The 16,758-nt window shown below is 43.3% G+C and overlaps 1 protein-coding gene across 4 annotated transcripts in view; it reads left to right on the forward strand.

Annotated features, from left to right (window-relative positions):
* The window catches only part of MCF2L2 (MCF.2 cell line derived transforming sequence-like 2), a 316,747-nt gene that overhangs the window by 281,179 nt on the left and 18,810 nt on the right, over positions 1 to 16,758 (forward strand). For 2 of the 4 annotated variants that reach the window (XM_083177641.1, XM_083177640.1), the window contains exons 25-28: positions 1,946 to 2,015; positions 5,159 to 5,265; positions 11,664 to 11,759; positions 15,067 to 15,159. In XM_083177641.1, coding sequence (XP_083033767.1) covers positions 1,946 to 2,015; positions 5,159 to 5,265; positions 11,664 to 11,759; positions 15,067 to 15,159 — 366 coding nt within the window. The remainder of the gene's footprint in view (positions 1 to 1,945; positions 2,016 to 5,158; positions 5,266 to 11,663; positions 11,760 to 15,066; positions 15,160 to 16,758) is intronic. The other 2 variants (XM_083177642.1, XM_083177643.1) reach the window with 2 other exon arrangements.

The raw sequence follows: 16,758 nt of genomic DNA on the forward strand, positions 1-16,758 counted from the left end.
CAACACAGCTGATTGGCTGGTGCGTTATCTCCTTCTGCTTTATCTCAACTTTATCTCCAGTTTATCTCTTCGCCAGGCTTAATACATCTGCCCCAAAGTCTCCACCCAGTCTATTCAAAAATAAAAGTGAGTTTCTTATATGATTGAAAATGAATATGGGCTGGTGGACTGGTGTATCCATTCTAGTAAAATGGTCTTTTTTTCGGCGGAACATATAGCAAGTAATAATTTCCTACTGCCTGGAGTAATTCTATGCCCCCTCGTAAAAATACCCAAAAGGCCCAGTCAAAGGTAAAAGGCACAACGTAAACCAGGAGAGTCACATCTTCCTGTCTTACCCTCCTCCAGAAGCCCAGGGCCACGTGACTCTCCCAAAGATAGTGATAAAGGTCAGCCTTTACCCTGACATATCTACAGCAAGTATGACAATCAGAAAAACTATTCTATACTGTCTACTATAATAGACAGAGGCAGCACTACATGAGGGTATAAAAAAATCTCGACAACATCTCTTTTTCCTGAGGCGTTTATGGGCTTCATATATGAGCAGATTTACTATTGAACGTATTTGGACTTTTTGCGTATTTTATGGTTTGGCAACTGCACTGCTAGGGACTGTTTAGTTTTAGAATGTATTGTTAGTACTGCGAGCAAAATCATTGGAGTGCGGTTGCCAACCATTCTGGAGCTTTATAGATCTCGGGTTTTATAGAGAGTCAGGATTATTTTATTGGATCTGAGTCATCCGGTTTTTTTTTGACAAACTTCCAGCGCAGAAAAGGTTTAGAAGCTTAAAAGCACACATACAGTTGTCTGCACAATACCTTTCTTCCATCCTCAGTATGCATGCTAAATCATTTTTACGTGGATTTCAATGCATTACTGCAATGAGAGGCGTGTTCCCATGCGACTCACATTGCACCCGCAGATTCTATGGGCTGCCATGAATCAGTATTATTTCCCGACAGTAGGGATCCCGGCTGTCAGGATCCTGACAGCGGAATAACGGCCGCTGGGAAGAGCAACTTGGCGTCGGCATCCTGACCACTGGGATCCCAACTGTCATCATATTCAGAGCCGGCACTCTGTGTGAGTGAGGCTGTATCTACATATGAAATAGTGTGTTCATGAAAATCACTGTAACATAGCATTCTGTATGCAGGTACAACCACAGTCGCACACAGAATATAGGTATGCCACATATCACTTTAATCATTGGAAGCTCCTTGTGTGTCAACGTTAACCCAACGTTAGCAGAACTGGCCAGGAGCTGCATGGCCTATTGAGGCAAGATGTATGAGGAAACATCTGTATCCAAGCAGAGGCAGAGGTCACAGTGTTAGCGGCTGTGCGAGTGCTGTCTGCGGGTGGGTTGGTTGTGCAATAGTGTTCGGCATATGTGTAAGGGGCATTCTGTGTGTCATGTATAAATGCATTAATAATGTGCGACATATGTGTAACAGGCAATAAACGACATCCCTTTTGGATATGGGAGACTTAAGCTGTAGTAACATTTTGCTTTGATTTGAGTATTGTTTTAATTTATGGTATTTAATAAGTATTTTAATTGACAGACACTTTGATACAAGAGATAATTATGTATTTTTTTAGACCACTTAAATCAAAATGTGCTACTTATTTGCAATACAACTAGCACAGAATATTGCATATATTTCTTATCTACTGTAGCTACACAAATTGGAATACAGTTCAGAATTGTACTTATCATAATCATATTGGATTATATTGTAAGCTTGCGAGCAGGGCCCTCATACCTTTGACTGTCTGTAAATACCCAGTTTGTTGTATACCTGTTTGTTGTATACCTATATAAGAAACTGTTACTAAATAAAAACATAAAAAAATATAGTAATACGTACAGTATGTCTCTAGCATAAAATTTGCTGCAGCAACATATTAATTAAGGTATTATTATATTTTGTAGAAGCCAGCCAATTGCATCAGAGGATAACTGAGAGTGTGTATCATGCGCCTATGAATTCTTCTATTTCCAGGTAAGAAGCATTGTGTAGGCCAGAGTTGTAAACACTAATGTACCATTTATTATTGTTCTATTATTTTGTTGAACGTACACCTGTTTTTGCACTGTGGGCCTGATTCAGAGTCAGTGCTGTTGTGCAAATTGGCAATTTGTTTGATTATCAAATGAGTGCACATGCATACCAATCGTAGCACACCTGCATGAGCCAAAATAGCAACAAGAATAGCAAAAATAATCAATCACAATCTCCTCACAATTTGACTGTCAGGAAGTCAGCATTTGGGGGTGGTAACCGACTGTTTTCTGGGAGTGTCAGAAAAAAACACAGGCATTCCCATGCATTTTAAGGAAGGGTTTGTGATGTCAGAGCCGGCCTTGATCAGCCTGTTTCTGTCACAGAGGTGAGGAAGGATCAGACTTATGGGCCCTACACACATAGCGATGTGTGCAGGGCTACCTAGCTATGCTAGGTCGGGCTGTGCTGCGCCGCTATCGCCTAGCACACAGAGCTGACAGCCCACACACAGAGCGAGCTGTCAGCTCTGTGTGCTAAGCGAGCAGACAGCGCCAGTGTTCTCCGGTGGGAGAATCCTGCCGATGCCGAGATCGGGACACTGTCCATCAATCTCGGCCAGTGATAAAGACGTGCGGGGACGCGCACTGCTGCTGATATAGCCCCCACACATACACCGATGTGAGGGCATTTGCTAAGCGACTTTGCCAAACTAAGCAAAATCGCTTAGAAAATGCCTTAATATCGGCATGTGTGTAGGCCGTATTACTCACATTTGCACAGACTGGAAAAATCAAATTAAGGTTTTTGAATTGCGTATGGAGCTGCGAGTGAATAGCTCATTCACTTGCAGATTTGCACACGGCAGGTATTCTTTCTGTATAAGCGGTTGCTTACTACTTGCAGTCAACCGCTCCCAGTTGACTGCAAGTAGTCAACTTGCAACTTGCAAAACCCATCCATTGGGCACGGGAATAAATTCAGGCCATTACGTATGGGTCTGAATCAGCTCCTTAATTAGGCACTTAGGGCCTTATTCTGGTTCACTCTCAGAGGCAAATTCATTCTCAAATGGACAAAACCATGTGCACTGCAGGTGGGGCAGGTGTTACTTGTGTAGAGAGAATTAGATTTGGGTGGGGTTTTACTTCAAAGTGAGATCTATATTGCAGTGTAGAAATAAAGCAGTCAGTATTTTCCCTGCACAGAAACAAAATAACTCACCCAAATCTAACTCTCTCTGCACATGTTACATCTGCCCCACCTGCAGTGCACATGGTTTTGTCCATTTGAGAAGGAATTTGCCTCTGAGAGTGAACCAGAATAATGCCCTTAGTTAGGTTGCTCACATGCATGAATATTTGCACTGTCTTTTTGGAAAGTATGTTCTTTTTTTAAATCAAGTCTTTATTTATCTTTAATAACACATACACATAGACATATTTATCATTATAAATAAAAACACAAATTGTTTCAAAATCTTACACAACAACATTAAAACATAACAGTACAGTACATATGATACATACATAACATCACTATACCTGACAATACACACTCTGAGTCCTTGGTCTCGGCTATACCCATTATATTATCTGACTTCCCCTCATACATAGTCCTGCCCTGAGATAGTCCTGCCACTTCCACTCTTTCTTAACCCTACCTATAGTACAAGCTACTCGTCCTAGTACATAAGTCCCCTAGTGTTCATTCTAGCACCCGCCATATTTGAAAACCCATGCAGTTCCTCTTCGCTGCCTGGGGTGTCGCTGTATGCTGTAGTGCTTCTAGCACAGTGTGGTCTGTATATCAGCACTGCTATGCAAACCAGACCTGTGCTAGAAACACCAGAGCAGACAGTGACACCCCAGGCAGGGAAGAGGAACTGCAAATATAGCGGGTGCTAGAATGAACACTAGTCCCCCCTTACTTATTCAATTGCTAAGTGGGTCAGATTGTATATGATTTTAATTTTTATATTACTTAATTAATTTAATAATGCACCGTGATATGCTTTCTATTGTGTGTTCTTTATTAGTAATTAATATAATTCATTTAAATTCATCATTCGTGATTATTATACGTAATTTTAAATTCTGTGTCCACATCTATATTCTATTCAAATCTCTTACATAATTTACTATTTCTGTGCAACAAATTATATATACTATCAATTATATGCTAAAAACTTAGCACTGGTGTTCTATATCAAACCGTGAATTCCAATACTCAATTACCATATGCCTACATATTACCCTACTTCTGTATGACAATTTTAGTTCAACACTTAATAATATATTGAACGATTCCAAGGCCCCCACATGTTATAGAATTTTGACCAGATTAACCCACCCTAATTGGGCAATGGGCAACCTGGTCTAGCACCGGCATTTAACCCTTAGATACTTAATAAAGGGGATAACGTTGTCCTGGACGAAGTCCAATGATGTATTAGACACGCTAATTCCTAAATATTTAAACTTTTCTACCTTCTGCAATTGAATACTATCATCTAACTCACTTCTATCATTATTTCCTATTTGTATATAATGCGACTTTGACCAGTTCATTACTAAACCTGAATAATCACCAAAAACTTGTATAATCTCAATTGCCATGGGTAGATCTTTACAAGGATTTGCCAATCCTACTAGGAGGTCGTCTGCATATAATGAGACTATATTGCTCCCGACTCCCATTCCATGGCCCTCCCTTCCCAATGTTGATCTTAGTAAACAGGCAAGGGGTGCCACCGCCACTGCAAACAACAGGGGAGAGAGGGGACACCACTGTTGTGTACCTCTATTAAGAGAAAAGGGAGGGGATGTAAACCCGTTTATAGACATCCTAGCTTTCGGGTTCTGATATAATATAGATAATAGGTTAATAAACCCTTCCCCCACTCCGAATGCCCTTAATGTTCCCCATAAAAATTTCCATTCCACGGAGTCAAACGCTTTGTTTGCATCAAATGATGCTATCACTACCTCCGCTTTCCTCAGTTCTGCACATTGGATATAGGAAAATACCCTTCTCAGATTGATCATGGTAGATTTACCCACCATAAAGTATGTTATTTTTACTGTTATTAAATACATTTAGATAAAAAATGTATTGTCTTGCTTTTCTACATTCATGAACAGATCAAATAAAACATCTTTGAACAATCAAACCAAAGCTGAATCATCCAGCCATAATGCATCAAATAACAAGAATAGATCCTCAAGTCCAGCTGGTAGGCATAAAAAAGGTAAGATTATAATTATCAGGTTATATTGTCATAGTGATATCAAATATTCATATGCATAATATAACACTGATATGGCATTGGTAATGTATCTATTTTTAATTAGTCGTTATCAACATTTATTAAACAAATATTTGTCTTTAGAGAACAAAGTTCTTATTTAGTAGGATATATAAAACACTGAGGAATGATTATTCACTTTGGCATGCAATACTACTGTAGCTTGCAAATTTAGAGATAAAGGATATAGTTTTTTTTAAATTGTAATATATATTTAAAGTAACGTGGACAGGGCCATCTTAATGAATAGGCACACTGGGCAGTTGCCCAGGGCCCCACGAATCTAGGAACCTCCGAGCAGGGTGGGTGGTAGTAACCCAGTCATAGCAATTCTCTACAGTGAATAGCCGTTAGCATGCTGATTGATTGATGGCTGGCGCTATTTGTTTATTATTTATTAACAGTTTCTTAGGTACTCTTTACCTAGCACGGCGCCCACGATCTTGATCGTGGGCATCGTGAGGTAAAAAATCGCGTCGGTCGCGTCGTATGCGGGCTAAAGATGCCCGGACGCGACGCGACCGACGCGATGTCCACGATTTCCCATTGAAAACCATGTTAAACATGGACATCGCGTCGGTCGCGTCGCGGCCGGCCATAAATGTGCACACGATGGCCGCGACGCGATGCCCACGATTTGCCATAGGAATCAATGTTAAAAGGCCCGATGGACACGATTTTCATGTTAAATGGCTGAATGGACCCGATTTTACCATAGGAAACAATGTTAAATGGGCCTTAGAGCCCAAATACTTACCCTGAACTCTGAAATGGCCCCCCCAATTTTTTACGCCACCCCACGATCAACGTCAACCCGAAGCGTGGCGAGCGCAGCGAGCCCGCGAGGGGCGGCGGTACGCGTCCTCCGACCTTTTCATACCCCCACTATCCACGTCGGCGTGGAGTTGAGAATAGAATAGTGTGGCGAGCGCAGCGAGCCACCGAGCCCGAAGCATGGCGAGCGCAGCGAGCCCCGCGAGGGGACGCGGATACCTGTGAAGCCCGCGAGGGGACGCGTATAGCTGTGAAGGTATCCGCGTCCCCTCGCGGGGCTCGCTGCGCTCGCCACGCTTCGGGCTCGGTGGCTCGCTGCGCTCGCCACACTATTCTATTCTCAACTCCACGCCGACGTGGATAGTGGGGGTATGAAAAGGTCGGAGAATGCGTACCGCCGCCCCTCGCGGGCTCGCTGCGCTCGCCACGCTTCGGGTTGACGTTGATCGTGGGGTGGCGGTAACAATTGAGGGGGCCATTTCCCAGTCAAGGTTGCCTATTTGGCCTCTGTGGCCCATTTAACATTGTTTCCTATGGCCACATCGGGTCCATTGAGGCATTTAACAGTAAAATCGCGTCGGTCGGGCCATTTAACATTGATTGCTATGGGAAATCGGGTGCATCGCGTCGCGGGCATCGCGGGTACATTTATGGCCGGCCGCGACGCGACCGACGCGATTTCCATGTTTAACATGGGTTTCAATGGGAAATCGCGGGCATCGCGTCGGTCGCGTCGCGGCCAGACATAAATGTACCCGCGATGCCCGCGATGGGCGCCGTGATAGGTAAAGAGTACCGTTTCTTATATAGCGCACACATATTCCGCAGCGCTTTACAGAGTATAGTTGAACATTGACATCAGTCCCTGCCCCAGTGGAGCTTACAATCTATGTTCCCTACCACATGTACACACACGCAGGCAATCTAGGGTTAATTTTGATGGAAGCCAATGAATATACAGTATATTTTTGGATTGTGGGAGGAAACAGGAGTACTCTGAGTAAACCCACGCAAGCACGGGGAGAATATACAAACTCCGCACAGTTATGGCAGAGTAGGTTTTATTGATGATAAAAGAATACAGATGATAGAAGATAAACAACAGTCACTATCAAGCCATACAGCAATCCCACCTAACAAATGGTACTTGGGACTAGGGAATCAGAGTTCAGCAGGCAGAGCAATCCGCCAACGAGTATATAAAACTACATACCATCTGTGTGGAGCTGGAGCAGTAACCAGCTGCTAGACGGCTGATATCTCTGGTTCTGGGAACAGTAGAGACAAGCTACAGGTGTTCTTCAAAGGGGGAGAGTCCCAGCTTTTGGAATATACCCTCAGAAAAACTCTAAGTCAGACAGACCCTGAAATATTTGACTGGGAAGAGCAATTAACAGGTTTGGATGGGGACCACTGCTTTGAAGTCAGATATCTCCGGTTCCCATGGGCTGATTTTTAAAATTCTTGCACCCATGAAAATAGGGGACCCTCAGCTTTCAGCCTAGGGCCCTTAGACTCCTGGGGGGGGGGGGGGGTTGGGGTACTCAGAAACCCCCCATGCTTGCACCACTCACTTGACACTCCAATAACACAGAAACAGGCTTGGGCATATGCAGACCCTTTTTATAGAGCCCAGTACACATGCACCTACAATCTAATCAGCCCAATTTTTAAGTCTGATGATACAGAGCTGTGATTGTGACTAATGAATTATGAACAATAACACTCAGTTAAATAGTAACCTCATCATAGCAATGAGGCAACATTCTCTGCAATGAAAAGCTGTTAACATGCTGATTGATCAATGGGTGGAGCTATTCACCAATTAAAGAGACCGCACAGTACCACATAATGATTTTATTTAATTGGTTCCATTGAGTGGGAGTGTAGGGGCCTCGGTGCATTATTTTGCCCAGGGACTACAATTCCGTTAAAACAACCCTGAACATGAAGTTTCAAATGTATTTAATCATCAGCAGTGTCCAGACTAAATTGATTTTAATTCAGTATGGATGGCCATCCTCTAAATACTCCTTCTTGCTCAGCTCAGAACAACGATGGTGGCCATCCCATCATTTCCTCTTTCTAACTGCCCATTGGTGAAGAAGTCCATTCTTTTTCACAGCCTCCCCACCTACCCGGTCAACCACTTTCCTTCCTGCTCCATCACTTCTTGCTCCAAGTATATCCACCTCTTAAAATCTCTCCTGTTACTGTTCCCTCCTCCTTTAAACACCCTCTTCCTGTCTTTCCATTCTAAAAAATGATCCTGACATTTTAACTACCACCCCAACTCATGGATCCACTTACCCTCTAGTGCCTGTCCACTTTCCTGTCCTCTTCCTTATTGACACATTTTATTCTGGAGTTTGCTCCCTTCAGTCCATTAAAATAGCACTCAACGAGAATATTAATGGCCTCTGTGCTAAATCTGAGGTAACTTTCTGTTCCATTCTTATCCTCCTGGCCCAGTCAGATGCGTTTGGAACATATGATCAACTCCTCCTTAAAATCCTTCAACTCAAGGATTCTGTAATATTGAACTCTCAAGGCTGTCTCTACCTCGCACGCTACCCCTTCTTCTTCCTGTAGGTCTCTTCTGAGGTGGCGGTCATTTTGAGTGGGACATTTTCAACTGAATTCTATGTGGATGGCCAGACTGCATAGAATACTGTTTAAGAGATACTGGTTGTGGCTGGTTTGGCCTGGCCCTAGAAATAGCCCTTACCATGAGCTCTCGCATGCAGGCCCTCTATCCTCTTGGATCTTTCCCTGCACTATGCTTGTATGCAGTGCATTCCCACTCATGAACTCAGATCCTCTCCGACTATCCTCCCAAGGTACTTACTGTAAATCATTAAGTACTACTTTCACTCACTTAGTTGACTTAATTATCCCTGTTTGATTTTTCCCCTTGTAATGTATGTAAGCTTTTTTTTATGTGTATACTGTGTATTTTTGTAATTGTCCCTGTAAAGAACTATGAAAAATTGATGGCACCATATAATTAAACCATAATAATAATGAGAAGAAGAATACATATAAAGGCAGACAGATTTAGAGATGGGAGAGTACTTTCTCAATTTTAAATTGCAATAGTAAAATACTGCTGCCCAGTATTTGCTACACACAAAAGCAGACAATCATTTTCCATATATAGACAAAACATGTGCATGGCAAGATGTATTATACAGATGTAAATTTGCATGCTTTAGTTGGTTCTACTCAAAACGCCTGATTTAGAATTGCACACAAATTGCATGTTTGGAAACAAACGTGGTCTCCATGTGTAGTCACAGTAGGGCCGGTGCAAGCCCTGTCAGCACCCCAGGCGACCCCCCACACGCCTGCCCCCCTCCGCTCCCCCTCTCCCCTCTGCTCACCCACTCCATCACCGATCGCCTGGATCCACAGGGCGGCGGGGGTGGTTCGGTGCCCCATCACTCACCCGCTCACCTAGCTCCACGGGGTGTGGGGGGGATGCGTGCAATGTATGCTGTGATCTATGGGGGCGGGGGTGTGACTGTCCCACGGGGAGGGGGTGGTTAGGAGGACGTCGGTCAACTCTGACCCGGTCTCCATGGGGAAGGGGGGGGGGCGCTAACCTGTGGGTGGATGCAGCGGCCACGGCTTCCATACAAACTGCCGGTCTCCAGTGGCCGGCGCCCAAGGCAAATGCCTAAACCTGTCTAGTGGTGGCGCCGGCCCTGTCAGAGGGTTTGGATTATACATCCACTTGTGAAAGTAGCATTTTCCTCTATCAGTGAGCATTAGCACCACCCATATGGTTGGGGCAAAAGATCTCTATCTATGTAAGGTCACCTCTAGATAGCTCGTATATACTACGTGTGAACATTCTGTTGGAGTTCCGGTTTACAGGTCGACAGTAATAAGGTTGACAGTCATTAGGTCATCATTGACAAAATGTCGACACAAGCAATAGGTAGACATGGCAATGGTGGACACATGAAAAGTGGTGAGAGGAGTTTTCACAATTTTTTTTCTCAGATAACTTGTTCATTCTTTACAATCCACGTGGACTATTGGCAAGTGAAGCGAGCCATGCGAGGGTACCTTACATTAATTAAGGGTCCGTGTCGACAGTCGTCAACATAGACAACAAAAACCTGTGAAAATCTCATGTCGATCTTTTCATGTTTCGGCAATTTCTATATTGACCTATTGCCTGTGTCAATTTATTATCCATGTCGACCTAGTGTATGTCAACCTTTTTCCTTTGTCGACCTTTTCACTGTTGACCAATAGTTGTCGACCTAATGACTGTTGACCTGGTTGCTGTGTATGTAATCATCCACAGCCACCCTAACCTGCCCCTGCAGCCTAACTCTAACCTCCCCACAGTGCCTGCCCCAAACCTAACCCTTCCTCCATCAGCTTAGTCTCACCCCACAGCCTAACCCTAACCTCCCACCAATTCTGTAATTGTAACCCTCCTGCAGTCTGACTCTAATGTTGACATTCTGACAGTGTCAACATTTCATATGTAGTCTATCAACATTTAAACAGTGTTCACATAGTAACTGTCCACTTTGTGAATATCAACATTATTGTCAACCTAGTGAGTACATCCTGGGATATACAAGTTCCCCTTGGGTGTATGTGCATTGCTAAAATGCAGATGGAGCATATGGGTTCTGGATGACTCACAGTCATCGTTTCTTTGACATTGGAATCCCAACTGTCAGCTGCCCAACTGTCGGAATCATGACCCCCATAGAGGGAGAATAGAATAGGTGGTGAGTGCAGTGTGGTAAACTAATGCATTTACCCCCCTGTCGGGCTACTGACAGTCAGGATTCCAATGTTGGAGAAACGACCATTGGAATCCTGACTGTCTCAGAATTATACCATACCCGAGCATACTCGGGAGAAGCCCAGAGAGGAGATGCAGCAGATGACTTTGGTAGGTTGGATTGTCATTAGACCCTGTCCCAAGATGAGAAATGCCTTCGTTTCGCGGGTTTGCAGGTAGGGGCAGGCTAAATGATATGGTTGTGTCTTATAGCCACACCCCCTTCACAACATTGCTACATAAGGTAGCTCATTTATCTTTGTTCGTCCTGCTTGTATCACTAGGCAGCAGCAGGATGCAGGAGAGCAACATAAACTTCCAGGGATGCAGGAGTCTATCCCTAATATCGGGAGTCTCCCGCATCTTCCTGGAGGGTAGGCTAGTATGAGATGTATGTGAGTGACTCTGAATCAGGCTCAAAATAAGGTCCATAGGGAGCATACTGTAGTGGTTTTAATAGAGATTATTTCCACTCATCTCATACCTAATGAGGTCTGTTTGATTAGGCTGATATCTGACTTCTCTGAGCTTTTATTAAAGGTAAAGGTTTATTGTTTTCAAATTGACAACATTTTTCAAAATGCCATGTTAATAGTTTTATACAGTAGTTCAAACTTTTGGTACTTGTATTTTTTTTATACAGTTACATTTCTAGCACATCCCCATTCCACCTTCCCTTTTGTTTGCTTGCCAGTTAACCTAACTAACCTCACTCCCCCCCTGCTTTACTGCTTTCCCTTTCCCTCTTTCCTAGCTGATATTCCTGCCAGTCATAACCTTGAGCGCTCTGCGCTTGCTAGAAAGAGATTCACATTACAGGGTCTTTCGAACCGCAGAGTTCCGCCCAAAGGTAAACTGAGCATTTGCACCTTGTTGCGTCTTGTCCTGCACGCATTTGTGGACCTGTGCACATCTCACAATCACCTGTCAGCTGTCCACCTCACTGTCTCTGTGTATTTATGTAACATTTGCTAATCAAATGTGTAATATATATGCTTATAAAATGTTCTTTTATAACCTGGCCTTATTTGCATGCAAGTACATGACGTTGTGGATAATGAAGTGGTTCCTCTTTTTACAATCCGATAATACTGTTGTGATATTCATTTAATTGTGAGTAAGGCATTTTGTATTGTATTTGTGTATGCGAATATCAAAAAAAATGTACGCAGATTATAGACAGCCCAGGCCTTTTCTCCTATTACTGTATTTCTATATCTGCTTCAGTATTATATCTGTACCTGGATCATTTATTTAAAAAAGCATTGGTAAGAAATGAACATTGTCATCTGTAAAAACATAATGAGGGGTTATTCAATGTTTTCCATTATTTCTGATTTTGGGAAATAAGGGGATTTACCTATTCAATCCCGACTGTTTTTGCCAGGAAAACAGACGGGATTCGTGTTTGCAGATCTGGCTCTTTTATAAGCAGAATCTGCATTTGCGGAAACAGGCGCTAAATTTTCAAATTAGCGGCTGTGGATTTGTGGATCCACATGTTTTCTGATTTTTGCATTGTTTCCGAAGAAATTGGAAAAAAAGGTAAAACATTGAATAAATGGAATGTGAAATATTCTTTGCGAAAACAGGCTCTAATGGTGTAAATAAGCTTACTGGTGAAATATATTGTGTGTGTGTGTTCTCGTTCTGATCTGCTTTTTTCTAGCTCCAGAACAATGTGATATTTGGAGAGTACATTATAGTTCTTTCATAGTTTTTTTTTTTTATAAATTAATTGCTGTATTGGTGCATAATAGTCTATGTGGTTTTCATCTGGACAAGAGGGTAAAGGACCCATAGGTGCACAGCAAGTGATTTATATTTGGGGAGCTGGGGAATTAGTTTATTTATAATAATAATAATAATATAATGATCTGTTAATATACGTTAGTCCGAGTTATTGATAATGATGAGTCTGCTGGACAATTAAAGCCTAAATCAATGACTTTAATATACTGTAGAAATAGAATTGGCGGCAGATACAGTATGGGCCGTTTGGCCCATCTAGTCTACTCCTTTTTTAACCTTTTGGAACCCTAATCCCTATTAGATCCTTACTTTTTTGTAAGGATGTCTATGCCATGCATGTATAAATGGTTATGGTATAGATCAGCGGTTCTCAAACTGTGGGTCCTGACCCCAAAGTGGGTCCTGACCTTCTCAGCATGGGGTTGCGACTCCATGTTGCTGACCATCAGGCTGATGACTTTTCTAATCTCAGTCAGATTCAAGGAGTCTGAAAAATCTATAGAATTATCTGTTATTTTAGGCTCCTCCCATCATTTTGTGCCTCCACAATGCTGCCATGTATGTGCTGCCTGCTGACTACACAGGTCATGTGATAACCTTCTGCAGTAACTTGCTGGGGTCCTGTCATTATTTATATTATCTGATGGGTTCCCAGAGCAAAATAGTTTGAGGACCCCTGGTATACAATGTCTAAGTTTACAGTCACTAGGTCAACACCTGAAAATGGTCGACTTACCATAGGTCGACATTCACAGGTCAACACAAACTTAAGGTCAAAATGGAAATGGTTGACACTGAAAAGGTCAACACACGGCATGACACATTTTAATGTCTAGGTCGACATGTCGCCTTCAAGCAGCTGAATCCATATATAAGAATATCCGGAATACAAAGCATCCCCAATATTTGCCCCTGCAGCTAACCCCAACTAAAAATGGCAGTGGCCCAAAAGAGGACATCGCTGACCCACAAATGCCAGCAGTCTGCAGTCACTGACGCTCTGCTGCCACCGTTTCCAACATTGCAGGACCCATTCGCGCACTCACAGAAAGGGGTCCCCCGGGCCGTGCATGCTATAATCAGTACTGTGCGTATCACTTAGCAGTTGCTATGGGATCTGAAGAACCCCTATAATTAGAAAATACTAATGCATTTGCTACAAAACCCAAATTTTCACTTGTCCCAAACTGCCAATATTTGTGTTTTATAGTGTTCTCTGCAGTAAGGCAAAGTCCTGTAAGGGGAGCCAATGGCAGCATTTCAGCCACATTCCCCTCTCACAACATACTAAGTATTCCCACACTGATGACCTTCTGCCACACCTGGACACAAGAACAGAGAAGCATTGAGTGCACTGCTATTGGATGTTATTATATTGTTAGATCAGAATAGTTTGGATCAAAAGCTGTTGCATGCCTAAACAACTGCTCATAAACAGCATGAGCTGGCAAAGTATACTCCCCAAAGTTATGCATAGCACATCCATTCAGGTGTACACACCCAATGGTTCCAGTGCCAAAGGGTGGAAATCCTGCCCGAAGCATAATGCCACATAGACATACAGTAGTTGTATAATATGTGTAATGTGATGCCATGTGCTGCGCTGCTTTCATTTTTGGAGCTCACACACAGAGGATTTGGGTCTTTCAGGACAATTATCCGAAGGTGATGTGACTATAATGGTAAACACAGCATAACATAACCTGTGGTATTGAATGAGTCCTGTACATAATCATATGGTCTTTATATCTTTTTGATTTGCTGTATCAGCCATCCCATACACCCAGGATCTCCTTGTTGCATCATATAAGCACTAATGCAGCCTTGACTGGGTAGCAGTGTTATGGCCACCTCAGATGGCCCTCAGGGGTAAATGTATGAAGCTTGGAGAAGTGGTATCTATTCCCATACAGAGCATTATGTGCAAGGTGATAATGTGCCAGCCAATCAGCTCCTAATGGTCAATTTACATATTGGTGCTAATTGGCTGGTGCATCATCATTTCGCACATAATGTTCTTTATGGGAATAGATACCACTTCTCCAAGCTTCATACATTTACCCCTCAGTGTTTTATATATGCTAGCACCAAACATTTTGCCACCATTTCTACCGCACCAAATGTTATCGCAGTAATGTCCACTATACCGGCAGTGTAATCCTACAATTCCAGCTTCTTATCCTACCTCATATCTCTAATTGGTCCTTTTCGGGGAAATTTACTAAGAGGGGAATTCTACTTCACATGCGATGTTGCTATGGGCAACCAATCAGATCCTGTTAACATCAAATGTGAAGTAGAATTCACATCTTAGCAAGTTTCCCCCTTTGTGTGAGAAAGCATACAACCTATTATTTTACCATTGCTGTAATAAACCTTCGCTTTACATCTATGTGTTCCCTTAGTGTCCGAGTCTAAGGAGAAAGAAGTTACTCGTCGCTTTTCCTTATCTTCCTCTATCAGTTCAACCACTATTAGAGTTCCTGCTCGCCCAAAAGGTAGCTGACTTTCATTCTGCCACTGTACATCGTGTTCGCACTTGTAGTATGATAATATTAAGTTTAATCTTGTTTTATAAGCATCAGGGAGTTTCCAAAGATCATGCTGTTTTATCATTATGAAAAAAGGACCTCTGACAGACAAGGGCCCTTCTGATTGATATTCTTTTTAACAACACCCCCACACACACACACACTCATTTTCCCCGTTGGCTGAACATGTAGGTCAATTATGTATCCAGCGACCCGGATGTTCAGTGGGGTCCCAGTGACGTCACCGAACAATATTGTTAATTATATCAGCTTCCCCGCGGCTAATGTGTAGGGGGCTGTTAAGCTGGGTACACACGATACCATTCATGGCACAGACGGTATCGTTAACCATATAGCGGTGTTGCCGGATAAACTATTTAACGCTAAACCACTGAATGATATAGTCAGACTGACTGCATGCTCTTGGGGGGATCATTAGCAACCCATGGGACCGTGAGGGGATCATTAACAACTCTCAGGACTGTGCATCGTTAATGATATAGGGGGGGTATTCAATGTCAATTCTGTCGGAATGTTTCCGACAGTCGGAATATATTCCACTCTGGTGTTAATTTACTCTTCCGACTGTGGGAAAGGTTCCGACAGTTGGAATACAAGTGGGTTGTTGAATCCACGTGGATTTTGATGTGGATTTCGACAATGCAGATTTCACTTTTTAAAAAGTCAAATCTGCAGGGCTTCAATGTGGTCTGAAATGGCCACATTGAATACCCCCACACTAGACCATGGGTCTTCAAACTGTGGCCCTCCAGATGTTGTGGAACTACGTGTCCCAGCATGCCCTGACCGGTTTGGCATGCTCTTATAGGGAAAAAAATGTGGCAATGCATGTTGGAACATGTAGGGTGACATTCTATGCTTTGCGCTAAATGCGCATGTTTTTTTCGCGCACCACATCGCCGCAAATCGCCTTTTTTCAATTTGCACTTTTCAGTCAAAATGCGCATATTTAATGTGATGCGCATTGGAGGCTGAAAAGTGCGAAGAGGGGCGATTTTCGGCGAAGTGGTGCGCTGTCTTTAGTCCTGAAAATGTGCGATTTTCATGTCTGAAAATCGCACGTTTGCAGGACAGCGCAAAGTAACCAAAAAAAAAAAAACGAGCGCGGGGTCCCCCGCCCGAGCATAACCAGCCCCGGGCTCACTGAGCCGGTGCTGGTGACATAAAATCAGGGTCCCCGACAAATAGGGGTCCCCTTGATTTCATGAAACCAGCACCAGGCTCAAGGTCCGGCGCTGGTTTCCAAAATACGGGGGACAAAATGACTAGGGGTCCCCCGTATTTTAAGAACCAGCACCGGACACAACCAGCCAGCAGGGTAATGCCACAGCCGGGGGAAACTTATTATATAAGCTCCCGCGGCCAAAGCATTAACCCCCTGGCTGGTCAGCATGGGCAGGGGTCCTGGGGAAGTGGGGACCCCCCCAAATGAAGGGGTCCCCCCCCCCTCCAGGACTTACCAGCCCATGCTGATAGTCCGGGGCTGTCCCCGATGCCCCTGGGCGGTGGGCATCGGGCTGATGGCTTGTGTAAAAAAAAGAATTA

This window comes from Crinia signifera, chromosome 3, assembly GCF_055691185.1.
Source record: "Crinia signifera chromosome 3, ASM5569118v1, whole genome shotgun sequence".
Lineage (NCBI taxonomy): Eukaryota > Metazoa > Chordata > Amphibia > Anura > Myobatrachidae > Crinia > Crinia signifera.